Source organism: Humulus lupulus, chromosome 2, assembly GCF_963169125.1.
Source record: "Humulus lupulus chromosome 2, drHumLupu1.1, whole genome shotgun sequence".
In the NCBI taxonomy this organism is placed as follows: Eukaryota; Viridiplantae; Streptophyta; class Magnoliopsida; order Rosales; family Cannabaceae; genus Humulus; species Humulus lupulus.
Genome location: NC_084794.1, coordinates 217,486,096 through 217,505,029, shown reverse-complemented (window position 1 = coordinate 217,505,029; position 18,934 = coordinate 217,486,096). Strand labels below are relative to the sequence as shown.

General features: G+C 31.8%; 1 protein-coding gene and 1 long non-coding RNA gene across 2 annotated transcripts; both read left to right on the top strand.

Moving 5' to 3' along the window:
• The first annotated feature begins 11,871 nt into the window (after positions 1-11,871).
• LOC133816530 (uncharacterized) lies at positions 11,872-12,478 on the top strand. Its single transcript, XR_009885307.1, has 3 exons — positions 11,872-12,062; positions 12,157-12,224; positions 12,309-12,478. It is a non-coding gene; the product is annotated as an uncharacterized LOC133816530 (long non-coding RNA).
• Positions 12,479-12,566: 88 nt separating this feature from the next.
• LOC133816529 (actin-related protein 8-like) lies at positions 12,567-13,697 on the top strand. The gene is made up of 3 exons (XM_062248977.1): positions 12,567-12,629; positions 13,157-13,238; positions 13,508-13,697. The coding sequence occupies exons 1-3, from the start codon at positions 12,597-12,599 to the stop codon at positions 13,672-13,674; spliced, it is 282 nt and encodes a 93-aa protein (XP_062104961.1). The 5' UTR covers positions 12,567-12,596; the 3' UTR covers positions 13,675-13,697.
• Positions 13,698-18,934: the final 5,237 nt, after the last annotated feature.

Here is an 18,934-nt window from a genome sequence, read left to right as displayed (position 1 = left end):
GGGTAACTTCACAAGTTAATGGACATTTAAATATCCTAATAAAGCCTATTTTCGTTTTACATCAATCTATAAATGTATATAACGATAATGTGCATTTATTTTTCATATTGGGCTTTCGAGTTTGTAGGAATTCTCCCATCTTAGCTAGATGTCATTCTCAAGCTGTATATGACTGGAACATGATGGTTTGACATAGATAATGCCCAGGCTTGATGCAGGCAATCTGGATGCTGGGTACCTCGACCACCGTCATTCACATCTATGATGATCTATAAGATCCTAGGATGTTCCGAACTCAGTAACACAACCTCAAGCTATTAGGTCCAGAGTTAAGGAAACATCTCTGAGTATTGTCTCCTTTATTTATTTCGCGCCAGCAGTACCCTGAGCTAGATAGTTGAGCTCGTGTTTTTAGGGTACAACAAATATTACTTTCATTCATGGATTTATTTGAATACATTTTTATATATAAATATAGGGTAGGTAACCATTTGGTACCCTGTGTTTTTGCAAAATATCATTTTGGTACCCTCTGTTTTCAATAATGCTCATATGGTACCCTGTATTTTAAAATCGTACATATTTGGTACCCTAAACTCAAATTTAATTAATAAAATTTTACCAATTTAATCAAACTGCTGTCAATTATGTAAGTTTCAAATTTAAATTTAATTACTTAATTATATATAACTGATGACAGTTTGATCATATTGACAAAATTTTATCTATCAAATCTGAGTCTAGAGTATCAAATATGTATAATTTTAAAATACAGGGTACCATATGAGCATTATTGAAAACAGATGGTACCAAAATGATACTTTGCAAAAACATAGGGTACCAAATGAGTAAATTCCCATAAATATAATCTCTATATATAAAAAAAGTTACCAAAAATTCAAAAATTTATTTGAGAATAATACAATATTATCTTTTTTTTCTATTTTTATTTTAGTTTTAGTAAAAAAAAAATTAAAATTTATTTTTATTTTTTAAATGGATTTAGAAGAATTTTTTATTTTATTTTTAAAATAGACAAATATAAAAATATGTATAGAATAAATTAGTATTTTTATCATACTTATTCAATTTTGGATCACACTTATCAACAACAATAACAATAAATATTTGACAGAAGGTATACTTTGTTGTCGATAAAGTTATTTAAAGTGTAATTTTTAGAACAAATTAAATATTTTTGGTGTAACTGTGTAAATATATATTTTTCTATAGTAAAGGCATACATATGATACAATTTTTTTTAACAGAACATATGATACACATGATACAGTTTTTTTTTAAGGTAAGGAAACTTTCACTATTAGGTAAATTGGACACAGTCCATTACATGAAGATAACACTCATAGAGCATGATTAACAATAATAGACTTACCAAGTCGTTTACAATAAAAATGAAAAAAACCCTAATAACTACCCTAACTAAAGGTCCAATAAGCCGTCAGTTATCGAGAATCAAAAGAGTGTGAGGTAAACTAGGTTTCCAAACCAAATGAGCATAAGAAAAGTTTATCCCACTAATGAAAATCAACCAAAAGTCTTCCAATAAAAATTGGAAAAAAACAAACTCGTTATTCAAATAAGAAATAAGGTCAACATAGTAACGACAACCCATGCTCATGAACCACGACTCAAGAGAATGGTAATTCATGAAGCACAGGGTCAATAAAGATAGATATCGAGGAATCCCTCAAATCTAAAGGCGAAGGAAAGCATGATCGAGATCCCAGCAAAAGCAAACTAAGCAACTAGATGAAACACCAACCACCCAATAGGACTCAAAGTTATCCTCCCTTGCCATACAAACTAAACCCCCACTAATCTAGCAATACAATGGATAAACTCCACCTTTATTCTGGAAATAAAAAAAAAAGACAATAAAATAAAAGAAACCTGAGATATTAGAACACAAATAGAGATAACTCCCAATGCAATCCAACACCGACCCAACCTTAAAGTCCCTTGCTTTTCCGGTGCCAACCACTACCACTGAAAAGTTATCTACCATCCCCACCAACGCAAGCCCAACTAGGCGCCCACACCTCTCAGACGAGAAAATCACAGCCCAGCCAAGTCGAACCAATCGAAGGAGAGGCCCACGCACAAGAACACGAAAGCACTGGCCAAAGAAGAGAGCCTGACGACCCAAACAACATGGGAGCCACGAAGCAGGAGAAGAGAGAAAAAACCCAGGGTAGAGGTAAACAATCCGGACCATGGGAAGTCCGGATGTGCACATAGCAACGCATCCCGACCAGAGCCACACCCAGACCCTAAAAAGGGTCGGCGAGCCCTGGCCGGAGGCAATGAAGAAAGTCAGTGGCGAACTAATAAAAGGATAGAGAAAACTAGGGTTTTCTCATACACATGATATAGTTAAATGTTCATTTATAGGGTTTACATATTTTTCATTACATTTTTGCATTATACAGGGTAAAAAAAAATACATCATTCCACGGGGAAGTGGCTACCTATATGCGTGCATAAGATGTTTACATTTTCTTAATAATATTTTCTATTTTATTAAACTAATATTATTGTATACTGCAATATATATTATTGTAAATTAATAATCAGAAAAATATTCAGCGGATGTGGCAATTTTTAAAAATTCTTTATTGGGTCCGCTATTGACTATATCAGTGATTGAATGATTCTAAATTCATTATTTTTTTTCTTTTCAATTATTGGTTAAAGATTTAGCAGCACTAGGATACAACCAAAAGACATTACTTGTAACAAAAGCATCCATATATGTGACAAAAGTTTAATTATTCAGAGATAGTGAAATGTGCCAAGCTAATACTCTAGTGAAGACACTGTTGATTGGTACAATATGCTGAGCAATATCATAAATAATGACTAAATTGAATCAGTGTGGAGTCGATAAGCAACAAATATCTGTTAATTGGAGAACTTATGACACATAATACAGTGTACACACTTGACATAGAACTTCTTATTATTGTCTTTTAATTAAGCTTAGAGTGTTTGTTATTTGGAAATGGACTGGATTAATATAGATTAGACTAGAAATGATAAGATTTGATTGTATCGTATTTAATAGTGTTTGGTAAAATGTTGAATTGGATTAAGTATTACTTAATTTTTTATATTTTAGGGAAATATTTATTTTTTCTAAGGAAAATGATAATATTATTTGGATGATAACATATTACACAAAAATGAACTATGGCCAAGCACAGGCTAACTTAGCCAAAGCATGCGCAATGCCATTAGAGTTTCTATTACAATGGTGAAAGAAAACAACACGGGAAATATTTAAAATATTAATTTCATGTTTGTTATTGCATAAAATTGGACAATTTTTTTATATATAATTTATAAAAGCTTTTTTTAGAAACTTATAAAAGCTTAATTAATATTTTTAAAATATTATAAATATATATTTCCTAACTTAAACATAATTAAATTATCTCCTAAAAAATAATGATTAATTTAGCTTTTTTTTAGTAAACATTATAAACCTTAATTAAAATTATTGTCATCTTGAAACTTTGGTATGAAATAAAAACAAAATTACATCTATAATCCAAATCATTTCACGGTTGGCTCAATATCACTAGCATCTTGTTGGGTCAAATCACTGAGACATTGACCAAAAATAGTAAGGGTGTAGTTGGCTAGGCTTCCAATGACACTTTTTTTTTTTACTTTTTAAATAAACTATTTTGGAGGTTGGTTAGATTTACTCTATAAAATAGCATTTTACTTTGAAAAATCATTTTTCAAGAAGCAACAAGTAGGAGTTTCTCCAAGAAGTGCTTTTAAAAAGCTAAAAGCTTAAGGCCGACCAAGTCTTAAATCTGCCCAAAGACCAAACTGCTTGGTAGAAGAAGCAATTGAACCTAAGAAAAAATAAATAAATTGCTTCATAGAAGCAGAAGTACCGAAGGACCAAAAAGAAACATGAAAAAGAAGAAGAATACAAATAAAAAAAAAACAGAGAACCGAGTAATGGGCATTACAAGGCTGGCATTCTATGATCCATTACCTTTTAAAAAAAAACAATAGGTAATTTCTTTGGTGGGATTAATTCAACAACGTACATAATAGGTCCAATCACTTTACAAAGAAAATTCAAATGATCAACTTGGGCATAGAAATCTTTGTACAATGTTCACCATTAAAGATATATCAACCCTATTAAAAGCTTAAAACTTATAATCAAAACAGAAGATTAAGGTACCATTATTAAAAATAAAATAGCTACCCACAAATTTCATGGCCACCAATGCATAATGCGATAGAATATAGATTAAGGGAACAATAACCATCTAGATAAACCTTCAAACCGAATCTGAAAGCAATCCACCCAAGTGTTTTCCATAATAAATACATTGATTGACTTTACTAAATTAGCACAATAAAATACTGACAAAAGAGCCACTATCCCCCCCACAATGAGAGAGTGAGACGAGACGGTAGGTGATAGACACTATTATTATGAAAATTAAGCAAACTAACAAATTGACAACAAAACTTAAAAACACAATACAAAAACTAAAACATTGCAAAAAAGAGAACATCACAGCAACCTCTACACCCAACCACCTCTGAGTTTTCCATCTCCCAAAGAAAATTGACCAGCCTCTACATCTCCCAGCCCACCCGCGTTGAGCCAACACCACTGCCTCCCCCACCTTCGTGAAGAAAGAGTATTGCCCAGTCACTAAAGACAGAGTTGACAACACCAATCCTCTCCAACCAGAAGTAGAACACAATCGGTAGAACTCGATGCATAGATATGTGGATGGAACATACTGGCCACCAAAAATAAAATCACTATAGCGTTAACTCCCCCATCTTTGTCCACGCATAATATCCTAAATAAAATTACTATAGCATTTACTTCCCCATCTTAGTCTATTATAACCAAAATATAATAAAACATTGAGGCTCTAAGATACAAAATTATCCATCCTTAAACAAAATCCAATTAAAACTCCCAACTAAGCTTAAACCACACCTAGTGAATTATCCAATCAATTGACAAAATCCTCATTTCCTTTTATCTTTTCCACATTTTCTGTCAAAATAAACAAGACCCAGTTGAGATTTCCGTCAAATAACCAAAAGAAATACCAATGAGAGTCAACAAAACATCTTCTTACCTTTGCATTGAATCTCGTTAGGACGTTTTAGAGGGCAATACGAATGTGGTTTGGGATTAATCCTAAGAAAGCCATTGGGAGAGATAGGAATACATAAAGCGAGGACAAGAAGTCGTTCACCAGAATCTCTACTCCACCAAACTCATCACTAATATTTCTCAACTCACAATCTAAATTACCAAACAAAAAAATCAGAGTACTTAAAGAAGAAAACATATTTTATACGCCTCATTTTCCTTCACCATAGAAAGTGCTCCTAGTGACTGGTGAGGCCATTGGTTTTCCCATTTGGTTGTTACATTTATTTATTTATTTCAATCAGTATTGAATTTGAATCGATCATTGAGTGCTGAATATATTATTTTTAGTCAATTTTAATCGATGTTGAATGGGGTGGATTCAAACCTACTTTTAACAAATTTTATTGTCTACATGTTAACTTAAGTGGAAAATTAAGAATTTCCTTTTAACTAAGAAATGTCATCTAATACAGATATTATAGTGTTATCCCTATGAATTAGCTTGATGACGTGGCATTTGGTTGTGTCGTTAGCCGTACAATATTTAATTATATTTTCTTTATTAACTTTCCAACTACTTCAATTTAGTGGCAAACAAAGGTCGCACCCACGAGAACTATTATTTAATTTATTATTCAAAATTATAAACAATAATGAAAATAGAGGATTTTAAATTTTAAAAATGACATTATCACAAAGACCTAGAACTCCAAACGATTAGGTGAATAGAAACCTTAAGGTGATAGTAGAATAATGCAAAACTATAATTAATGACCGTCTATACAAGCTTTCACATTAATCATAATATTAAGCATGGAACAATCTAAGCAATTCAATATCAAGGAATAAGTAGAATAATAATCATTGAAATCAAGAAATCATGTCTAGGGTTTTGAAATAACCCTTATACTAGAAAGATACTACTCCATATCATCAAACACAATCATACTCATAATTAAAAATAATAGAGTTTAAGAAGAAGAAAAGCTAGAATGTTGAATGTAGATGTTGAGCACTTCTCCTCCTCTCTCTATTTCTCTCTGAGTTTACCTCTAAAAAACGTGATAAAAGTTCTTTTAGAAATTCCCTTCAAACCCCCCCCCCCCCCCCTTTATATCCCCTTTAATTACATTTAAAAATTCAACTTAAAATCTGAAAAAACATCACATGTCGCGGCTGTAAATGTGCACCGCCATCATCATAGTTGTCGATTGGCAAAACCACAGGCACAGGTCACAGCCTACAATATCCATCATCGCGACCTAGAATGTGTCTGTCGCAGTCATACACACTTTTTATGTTTTCTTCATTTTTCTTCAATTTCGAAGTCGATGCCTCAATTTCTTCTACTCTTGCCTCAAGTCTCGAGTTTAGGGACTTCTAAAATACTTCAACTTTATCTTAACTTCATTTTCTTGAGCCTTCTTGTCTCCTATCAATATCTAGCCACAAAATGCACATAATTGGTAAATTAACTCTCATAAAATGTATTATGGCCTAAAAATCAAAGAATCATAAAACACTAAGAATCAACAATATCTAAGTGAGAAAGAACCAAAAATATATAATCTGAAATGCCCTTATTAATATTCTTGAACGACATGTGGCAAAAAGAAAATCACATATGACATCGAATACTGGTTGAAAGAAAAAACCAGGATAAGTGAATGCACTACGAAAGACTTGCTACAATAATATTGTTGGTCATTGAAAATGTAGTTGTTCGAGTAATATGTAGCTAGTCGAGTATGAAGGTCAGAACGTGTAACTTGAGCATCTTATTACGTAAATATCTATTTTGAATGTATTCTTAAATCATTTATGTGTAAATATCATGATAAAATATTATTTAAAGCCCAAGGCCCGTTATGTAAGATCAGAAAGTCTATAAATACAAGACTGAATGACTCTTTTTTTTTTCATGCACACTTAATTAACATACAAAAATTCCAATATTTTGTATTCTCTCTTAAGAAACTCAGTTGAATCTTGTTCTTCTGATCTTGAGTATTCAATTCTATTCAGTAAAAGTATCAAGTGGACAAAGGTTATTTCCAATTCATGGGGTCAAACCACTATGAAGTCTTGGTGTTCACCCTAAGACATCATATCACCATTGGTGCAATTTAGTAGCGGGTCCCAAGTAGGATCTCATGCATAAATGTTTAAGACAAGGTTTTCATATTTAGAAACAATCAAAACATGAAAACAACAAGAACATGTTCATATTGAAAACTTAAACAGAAATACATGTAAATCACTTACATGTAGGCAACGAAAAATATGAACACCTCCTTTTTGATTCTGTAACATTTTGTCATTGTTGAATGCTAGGTATTGTCAAGAATAAAAAAAACTACAATAACGAAACCACAATCTTCCAAGTCTTTCTCTATATCAAACCTAATTTAGTGTGGGCTTGTTCTCAACACATGAGATAAGAAAAACAAAGAGAGAATGTGAGAGTATGAGGGTGACAACAATGAGGGGATTTGGAAGTGTCACTTACCCAAAATTGTGTAACCCTAATCCTCTCATAAACTTCATAGTTATAGGGAACATGTAGGGCATTAACTTATACATTTAATTACCAATTAATAATTAATAAAAAATAAATAAAAGTGATATCAGCCAAAATGCCAACCTTTGGCCGCCCCTTATCGAATGGGAAACAAAAATATCGGTTTCGAATTTTTGTTTCAAATTTGATTAAAAATTTCAATTCTTTATTTATTTATTTTAATATTAATTAAACCATTTTCAAATTAAATAATTATAATTTGAAAATTGATTTAATCTATTTTATTAATATGAATATTAATTTATCTATATTAATAAAATGGCCCAAGTGGCTATAAAATTACTCTTATGAGAATTTGCAATTAAACCGTCAATCTTTCTGTTATTTCTTTTCTCATAAAACATCAATACACTACTACAAAACACAGGCTTTTAAGACACTTTTTTAGGGCACTCACCTAGATGCAAGCCCTAAAAACAACTACTGGACTTTTTAGGACACTTATTGAGAGTCTTTAAAAAATTTCTTTTAGGACACGCGGTGTGAGCCCTAAAAATTGATGTGTGTCCTAAAAGTTTGATTTTTTTTTAACAAAAGTTCCTGGACTTTTTAGGACACTCATTGAGAGTCCTTAAAAAAATTCTTTTAAGACACGCAGTGCGAGCCCTAAAAACTTATGAGTGTCCTAAAAGTTTGAATAATTTTTTTTAACAAAAGTTTTACTATATATTAAATCAAAAAAGAAAAAAAAATAAAGTTTTATTAATAACTAAATTTTAAAAAAAAAACAACAACAAAAAATCACTCAGCCCCTTTTTCTCTCTCTCCTCTGATCCCTCTCCCTCTCTCCCAAAGCTCCTCTCTCTCTCTCCCCCTACGTCATCTTTGCCAGGGCCAAACAGCTGCCCTCTCGTCGCAGGATACCGCCACGCGCCAGCCCAGTCGACGCGCCATCCCCCGAAACTCCCAACCCTCGAAGACCAGCATCTCATGTGTGGCCTAAGGCCTTCAATGGGGCACTTGAAGTTCTATGATTTGGGGTTTCTCCCAAACTTTCCGAGCACTTTTCGGCAACCTCGAGCCACCACGAGCTAAACCACAACCACCACCATACTCCTTTCTTCTTAGGCTTTAAAACCCACTAAAGAATCAGACTAAATGGTCACTGCAGTTGGAATTCAATGTTTGTCGGAATCTATGGTGATTTCTTAACCTTCAAGCATACATCCGAGCTTTTCTGAGTCATTTCAAACTAAACCACTACAACCACGACATTTCCCTTGGCTTGGGCTTTGAAACCCATTAATTTGTTTTTCGAACCACCAGCTTTGAATGGTGGCGCCGCCATCGCCTGAGCTCCGTCGAGGGTCTCGGTTGGCGACCATCACCGTGCTTTGGGCTTCAAAACCCACCAATTAATTTTTTTTAAATTAAAAATAAAACTTTTTAGGACTTGCAATGCTCACTAGCCTTGCGCCTCGCGAGTCCTAAAATCTTTTTTAGGGCTCGCTAGCCTTTTTCGTAGTAGTGATAAATAATGTGACATTATTTCTTCCCATTGACCCAGTCAACATGATATTTATAGTTGATAAATAAATTAACTGTTTGAAACTATTAGGTTTGATTTCATCAGAGACGACATGGGGACCATGGATACATGAATGCAAGCTACAATTAGTTCTTGTGATATCATTCAACAAATAAATGTCATCACAACTTATTAATTTCGAATGACTAACTATAGATTTGAAATTGAACTCTTGATTCATAGAATGTATTTACACGTATAAAAGCGTAATCCATTGTTATAATCATTTCAGTCTGTCAATCATCAATCAGTGACATACTAACAAGTTGGGTGTAAATTACTGTTTTACCCCTCATTAGTATTTTGTCCTTAACTCCCACTAAGTCCATTATAAATGATAAATTTGTGAAGTGAATCACAAATATGAGCACTCAATCATTTAACCATTTAGACTAAGTAATAAAGGAAGTCGCATTTTCCCTTCTTATACGAAAGCTATAGATTTCATAGCTAAGATAGATACTCTCTTTCAATTATATTATTGAATCTCCAAAATGTAAGTATTAGCCATATCAAAAGGGCAAGCTTTAACAAACAAGTCAAAAGACCCAAATAATTTAATCAATAGAAATATTATCGCTCAGAATTGAGATTGACTTAACCAATGATCAATGTTATGACATTGATTTGATTAGATTCAATAATAACGTTACTTATTTATCTATCAATAATCAATATCGTTCCTAGTCTGATGTAACAAAATACATCTGATCTTGGTCTACTTAGTTAATGTCTTGGTTAGAATATCACACCATTGTGTAAGTAGACTGTAATGACCTCCTTACTAAACATACACACACACACACATATATATATATATAAATAAGTGTAAAACAAAATTTATACTTGAATACAAAAATTTTGAAATTCCGAATTTACAAAAAAATTATTAAAAATACATAAATTATTATTCGTAACTTCAAACCATACAATACTCACACCCAAAAACTTTATTTTATATACTACTTTTTATAATTTTAGTAATAATTTATGTGACGTTATTACACCTTATTGTACAACAATGGTTGTATCTAGCCAATAAACTTTAAATCTTTATGTATAATATAAAGTTCACAAAATATTTTAAATAAAATATAAATATAGAACAAAGTTTCTCGTTTATTCATAAAATAGCATAGCAGAACTTCACTTCCCTCAAGTCAGCCCCATATGTACAGTCATGTTGGCTCCACATATACTCATCACCAATTTATACTTTGGGCATCTTACCTACAACCCAAACATTATTTGATGTGCTAAAGCTCAGTAAGCAGAATAACTACCTCATATGCATTAAAATAAACATGCAACTACAACAATATTTAGTATATATTACATTAAAGAATAGCATATATTTAGAAGTGCTATTATTAAGTGGGGGATTAAAAACACACGGATCTGAATAAGACATATTTTGGCGCCATATGACTAAAACTCAGGCGCCAAAATGAATTTCTGCCAAATTCCCTTTCTCTCAGCCTTTCTCTAAGTTACCCTTTCTCTTAGCCTCCATCTCTCACTCACGAAGACTCACTCCGCCCTCTCCGCCCTCATCGCCCTCACGAAGTCTCTCCGCCCTCAACTCATCTCTGCCTCACGAAGACTCGCTCCAAAGTGGAGCTCTTTCTCCGCCTCACGAAGTCACGCTCCAGAGTGGAGCTTCTCTGCCTCACGAGTTCTATGCCTCACGCCCACTATCTCAGGTTCGTTTCTCTCATCCCTGATAATACAAATTGTTGGTTGAATGTTGTAGATTGATATGATAAAAAACCCATCTTTGATAGAAACTAGATTGATATGCAATTTTAGATATTGTTATGTTCAATGTTCAAGAGAAACAGCTATGAAGATTATAAGTCAAGAGATAAAAAAGATGTAGAGATCGAGTCATTTGAACTTGCAGTCTTGCAGGTCCCGTAGCTTGCTCTTGCAGGTCAGCCCTCTCTTTGTACCAAGTTCTCCTTTGCTCTATCAATGGAGGAGCCTCTTCTGTTATGAGAAATACCTCAAACCCACCAGTTGTTTCACTCATTCTCAGGTACACAAATTAGGCACCTTTACTGTTTTCATGTTTCTTTTGCTTAATTAACTTCTTTTATGTTTTTTTTTTTACTTTGTTCACATTTTTCTTTGGTGTTGTAAATCTTGTATATGATAGAATACAGTCTTACTTGAATGGAAAAAGAAAATTGCACTCTTGTAAATGAATCAGGTGGTCTCAGAATTTAGTAGCGTGTCGTACTTGCTTTGCTATATGATGACTGATCATATGATGGTATTCTTAAATTAGGTTTTTCTTGTTTGACCTTTTTAAATCTGGTCTAGATGAAAAATGGTCTCTTTTCATTTCCAGATCCTAATTAAATAGTAAGATGTGATCGAACAATTCAGTCTTTTGCTAAAACAGGGGAAGGTTTATGCTTAAAGTATGTATTAAATCTGTGTTGGTACATGCACCTCATAAATGTATACATGATATTCTAGTGTAAGGCACGTGTGCACGGGTTCTTGGTTTCCTTTAAGTCTGATATCTACAAATAATCAATAATATTAATGACCACATAATGCCAACAAATGTATACATAAATAATAACCAGGCAATTAAAATATAACTATATGCTCCTTGTGGTGTTATTATATAGGAAGGAACACTAGTCAATACCCATTTCTTGTTTTCTATTATTATGTTCTTCTCTGTCCTTTGACCAGGTGGCTCTGGCTATTGCAAATACGGTTGGAGCAAGTATGCTGCTCCATCTGTGCGCTCTGCTACTTTCTCGGTCACCTTTTAACTACCAGCTTCAAAGTTTCATCATTCATTCATTCATTAACCACAACTGTGTGTAATCCCAATTGTCACTTTCTCATATGTAGGAATTTGGTAACATTGAGTCTCCAATGTATACCAGACTTAGACAGTTTTTTTCCACTATTTATAGCAGGTAGCTCCTCTCTTTTTCTTTGCTTTGGCTTTCATGAAATGAGCTTCTTTACTCACATATGTATATTTGATATGTCTTTTACAGGATGCAGGTAAGAGCACCATCACAGCCAGTGGTTGTGTCTATACCAATATTGCATTATGATGGTCAGCTTCTATATATTCATTGCCTTTTCTGTAATTTAGATAGTTCAATTTTTTTGAAGTTTGGTCGTGTAATTCCTTAGTGAGACACTTGAGAATTGTGTGTTTTTCTTGTTTGAGACACTTTCTGTCCTTATGATGTGGTTTCTGTCTTTTTATTGCAGATACTGAATCTACAAAAGCATCAAGACGACAACTCAAGGAAGTTATATATACAACACTATTTAACATGAATGTTCCTGCTGTTTGTGCAATTAATCAGGTAAATTTCGCTAAGCCTTAACTTGCCGATGCTGTTTAATATTCTAAAATATTTAATTCTAAAATATTTATACTAAAAGAAATAAGAGTAATTTTTTATTTTTTTAAAACTAGGATTCCGCTAACAATTGCTATGTAGGTATCCAAGAGAAACTTAAACCTCATACCTTGTGATATAGCAAGCCATATGCCTTATCATTTGAGCTACCCCTCTTTGGTAAAGAATTAAGATTAGTTTGTTTCATGCAAAAATGACATTTACCATCGGATATAGATTTCGAGGCCTTGATCCAATTTTCATTCTTCATTTTCCTTTTGTAAAGCAAGCTTCTGTGACTTGAGTGGTTGACAATCCTGAACAGTCACCAAATTTACTTATTAACACTATAAGCTGAGATGCTTTATGTACTTATGCTTGTTTATGAGTAATTTGGACCTTTTGCTTTTGGCTTAAAATGTTCGATTGATTCTTTGATAGATGTTTTTTATTTGTAAGATCTTATCCATTTTCTGTTTTTGAAAATGTAGGCAACTTTAGCTTTGTATGCTGCTAGAAGAACTTCAGGAATTGTTGTAAATATTGGGTTTCAAGTCACATCAGTTGTTCCAAGTAAGGAGTGATAGTTTCTCTTTGATCTTTTATATGCTTTATGCTTCCTTAAACTATCAACAAGGTTTCATTTACCTATGATATATACTGATTAGCCCTGCAGTATAAGTTACAGTTTTAACTTTCCATGCAGCCTTGCTGCTTTTATTCTTCTTTTTTCATTTTCATTCTATGGATTTTCCAGTGCTTTTTTTTTATATCATATATTGGTTGCATTCAATGTTTGGGGATCTGAAATATACTCTTTTCTTTTCTTTTTCAGCTTCTAGTTTTACATGGTAAAGTAATGCGCAAAGTGGGTGTGGAGGTTGTGGGAATGGGAGCACTAAAACTTACCGGGTTTCTTAAGGAGTTGATGCAGCAGAACAATATTAGTTTTGAATCGCTGTACACCGTTCGCACTTTGAAAGAGGTACAAGTCTTGCTTGTTTCTTGAGTGCAGAATATTGTTGTTGAATATTTATCCTCATTTTTCCTGACTGTAGTTATTCTGTTTTAATACTATCAGCTTTGCACCCTCAAAGAAAATATTTTTCTCATGGTACATTAAACTACTAATACCATTAGTATCCTATGTTTTAGTGGAATGTTTCAATTTTGTTTTCTACTGCTCTTCTCTCTCATTTTTGTAAGGAGACCTTGCTGAAGCTGAGTTCTATTTATGACCTTATTTCTATACATAATCTCTATTATGTTGCCTATGATTATGAGGCTGAGCTACTCAAAGATACACGAGCATCATCTCACGCAGCAGGAGAAGGTCAGTTCACTCTTTCAAAAGAGCGGTTTCAAACAGGAGAAATCTTATTCCAGCCACGAATGGCAGGAGTGTAAGTTCTGGAACTTATAATATTTATTGCTTCACGAGCACTGTCAGGAAAGTTCCAACTATGTGGATGCATGTGAGTGTGTGTGTGTGCTGCAAGGATATTAAAACTTCTACCATATAATTCATCGAAAAAGATGTCTAGAAATGCTTTATATCTTGATTCTAGGCGTTAAAAATGTGACGAGAATACACTTCTTCTAAGAGAATATAATTGAGACTTCATGAAAGTATAGTGTTTAAATTGTGAAAAACATATGAATAATATGCATATAATCAGGTAGTTGTTTCATTATTCTTCTGCAAATTTGGTACAGCTAATCTTGTTTTTCACTAGAATTGGAACTCTATAATATTGTAGTTTTTGTAAGTTACTATTATGTCTAGAATAAGGATAGTGGTATTTGTATATATCATGTATTAATGTATACATAAATAATAACCAGGAAATTAAAATATAACAAGTTACAGAAGTCTACTTGACACATGTTTATCTTATAAACCAGAAGTACAGTTGATGAATTTATAAGTTACTAATTTGCTCTCGACAACCTTTTGTTTCTTGCTAACTTACATGCAGTAAAACACTTTACTTGAACCTGGTTAGGCCATTGTAACCCATGAACACTATTTATGTCTTCCCAAGTTGGTATCCTAGTGCAATATGAACCTTAATATCAGGCCATCAAACAACAAAACCATTTGAACAATTTCATAAATTTCAAGTCAAATTCTTTAACTTAATTCCACCAAATAGAAAACCCAACATCATGATTGCTTCAGATCTCAGGAACCATGTAGAATAAACCATTATAGCAACAGTGTATTCCATCTAGTATTCCAATTTATTACTGACAAGTCTAAAAACCAGCAATCTTACCAAATAGAGTTGATAGGCTGAGGAAGTGGTAAAGGTCATGAAAAGTTAATACAAAATAATATGTACCTTTAATCTTAATTTATAGGAATGCTGATCTAGACTAAACCCAACTTTGGGTCTTTCTTTTTCTTTTTCATTTTTTTAAGGGGAACCCAACTTTGGGTCTGCTTTACACTAAACACTTATAGAAAGCATCCACTGAACAGTTTAAACAGTAAGAAAAATCTCTTCAGATTCTGAAAATGAAAACAATAAGAAAAATAGAAAGCCCAATATTTCAATGTAATATTACTCTTGTAAAGTTTAAACCCATCCACTGTACAGTTAAGCCTTATTCTGATTGGTCATATTCCAACTTTTATTTTTGGTTGTTTGAGCTTGCTTGCCATGTTGTTTAGTTTGTTAGTTTATCATACATGCTTGTTTAATATCTATTGACAAATTTTAATTTTGTATTAATCTTTTAAGTATTGATTATATTCTTTAGGTTGGAGATCGAATTGGCAAGGAGCATTGCAAAGGTAATTTGCAAGAGGTACGGAATTTGTTCTTTTAACTCTTATTATTAATATCTTTAAAATGTTAGAAGAGTTTGAATATCTTAAATATTCATCAATAGAGAAGTAGGTTATGAGATTAAAATTGTGTGCTGCAGTGATAACGGCAGGTTGAAAACTTGTGTGTATTAGAGAAGTAGGTTCTGGAAAATTTGTTTGTGTGCTGCGGTGATATAAGGAAGAAAACTTATTGTGTGTTGTTTGAATTTTTTGACTTGGTATTGATAGATGGTTAGGTAAGCTTTTATATGTATAGATTAGATTTTTCATTATACGTATAGATTAAATTTTTCATTTAGTCATATTGTTTTCATTATTTTCATATGTATAGATTAGATTTAATTGCCACAACCCAAGCTAAAATCTTGTCTTTGATCCAAACCCAATTAGTTAGTGGCTACCATTTTAGAATCTCTTGAAAGCTTAATGAAACTAAAGTACTAGAAATTAGTAATAGATTTAGACCAAGATATCTTCAGTGGGACTAAGAATCATGGTACTAGAAAATCAAGTAACTGCTATAACATACAATTAAAAATCTCAGCACTAGAACAATCAAAACCATTTGAGCAATAAGGAATGAATTTTAATAGGTAAAAAAAGAAAAAGAGAATATATAAACTTTAGAATGATTGAATATTTTGAATTGATAATGATTGATGGTTGGTTAATAAATATGGCTGGAATGTTTTCTGATCTTCTGTTAGTTATTTGATGTATATCTAATAAACTTCAAAAACCATAGAAATTTGAAAGTAGAATCGAAACCCATGTGGGGAAATATATTAGAATAATTATAGAAATAGCTTCTTGCAATTCAAAAACATGGGTAATAAAATGTAAAACATTTTTTAGTGCAAGGCCAGTACATAAAAAATTTTAGTTTGGATATATACATAAAAAACCAAATACAAAAGAAAGAGTAACATCCCATTAACAAAAGTACTATTTATGAGAAAATTCTTTGGATATTTTCCTGTTTAAAATTTATATATTAAGTGCAAGTCTTGTAGAATACCAAAAAAAGTAGTTCTAGCATATGAAAAACAAATGCATACATTGAAAATAAAGAAAAGAACTAAAGAAGTTAACATGTTCCTTTTTATTTTTATTTTATGGAAAGTAAAGAAAAGAACTAAAGAAATTAACATGTTCCTTTTACTTAATTATTTTAAGTCATAACGGTACTTAATAACGCTATGGTAACTATATATAGTTTTAAAAAACCAATGTAGTCTAGTACAGACAGATTGATAATTCCATAAGAGTGGACCCTATTCATTTGATAATATGTTTTCAAGTGGTCCAGAAGAACATAAGATAACAGTCTAGCTTCAATCATTTTGGTTGGATCATTTTCCATTTTTGACCCTTTGATTCTTCTTTCTCAATGATTGAATGCTATTCATACGTACCTACAAATTATGATTACTACAAAATCAAAAATAAATAAATATACAGCATTTGAACCTCAAAATTTGATTCAAAATATCTAGTGGATCCATCCAAAACAAATGTATATTCACAGTTCATGTCAACACTAACTATATATCTATAACTAACCATCACACAGTTTCAATTTATTGCAATTGTTATGGTTTAATTTTAGTTTTTTTTTTAATTTTAAATAATTTAAATTTTACTTTTAATTAATTATATTAAGACACATGTATATAATTAGTTAGATCACATATTTTGTCAAGTATTAAATCATCTCAATAAATTTGAACCCTTTAGTTAGGCCTTCAAATTGGGATTTAACTTCCTTTAATGAGTTTGAAACCTCTGTAAACAGTAGTATCCCTTTTGTATACACCTATAATAGATTAGAGGATCAACTTAATGAGTGAAGGAACAAAATAGTTCAGTAGTTGATGAAAAATATGTTAAAAGCATCATAACAAACAAACAAAAAAATATTACAAGAAAAAATTTACATTCTCGATTTCATCCCTAAGAACATCATGCTTAAGTGAATGGCTGAGGTTGTGGTGCCACTTAACTACATTGAAAAGAAATGGTGCTTCGAAACAAAACAAAATAGCCCAACTCAACATAATATAAAAACAACATTTAACTTTTATTAATTCTTTGATCATTGAACCGCCAAAAAATTCAACCCATAAAAAAAGGTAAAAAGCGAATTAGCACATAAGCACTTAATCATATCATCTCATGGCTCGACCATTTTACAATTTGTGCTTTTAGTCACTTCAATCTTACAGTTAAGCATGATATATAATTGATGGGGGATTCCAATTTTAGAGTGAAACTGCCAATATGATATGATAACCCAGTTCGAAGTTTTATCTTCTACTATATAACCTAAATCTTTATTTTTTTAAGGTGTCATTTTAAAGAGATAGCTTTAAGGTGGTCTGTAACTTCAACAACAGTAGTCATCACAATTTAAAACTGGTTTCCAAATGCATTTTTCAAATGAAACATTAACAATAAAACACTTGGTTTATTCAAAAGAAAAAAAAAACACTTGGGATGTGTCTCGAGGTCTAGGTGTTGGGTTGCATGCGGTAACCCTAATAGAAACAATAAAACATAATATACATTTATATTAGAAATTGAATATTGTAAAATTTGTCACAGGTAAACATTTAGGCTTGTCAAGTGACAACATCACAGCTTCAAACGTAAGAACTAACATTTCCTAATACATGCAACGCTTCAAAGATTCAATGAATTAATTTAAAAATTCTAAGCATTTTTTGGAGGAAAAAAAATGTAATATGCACTGTTTGATGTTTTTGGAAAAAAAAATGAATTAATTTAAAAATTCTAAGATTTATTTGCATTTTTTGGTTGAAAATGGAGTGATTATGTAACAGAATTAATGATCTAAGATGAGTACTTCTTCTAAACTCTTAAACACACCCAGTAAAGCTAAACTGGTCACAAACAACCTCAACTATCGAATGAATCCCTCGGCCTAGTGAAAACTGAATTCTGTCTTCTCTTTGATGTAGAAGAGAAGAAAAGAGAAGAGGAAAACAGAGTGTTTCTTGACTTTTCTTTGTCAGTTTTTCTTTTTTTTAATTTTCCTCCCAATTTTTAATGACTAAATAAATGAGTTTGGAGAAAACCTCTTCCGTGGAAGATTTCATTATTATTTTTCTCACTATTTTTTATATTTTTTTCAACACTATTTATATTTCCACATTAGCTTTAATAGTTGATCATAAAACACATAAAATAATTTTCTTAACAAAATATTTCTAAAGAGTAATAAGTGTAATTTGACTCGTAATAATTAGCATCAAAATAGGCAAATTCTACTCGTTCTAAATTTGTTTAACGATTTATTGGTTAACAAAAAAAAATTGTTTTAAAGGTTAAAAACAGAGTAACAAAGTAGGTGTTATTGTACTATTGTATACGTATTAGTACTTAGAAAAAAAAATCATATAATTCAAAAAGT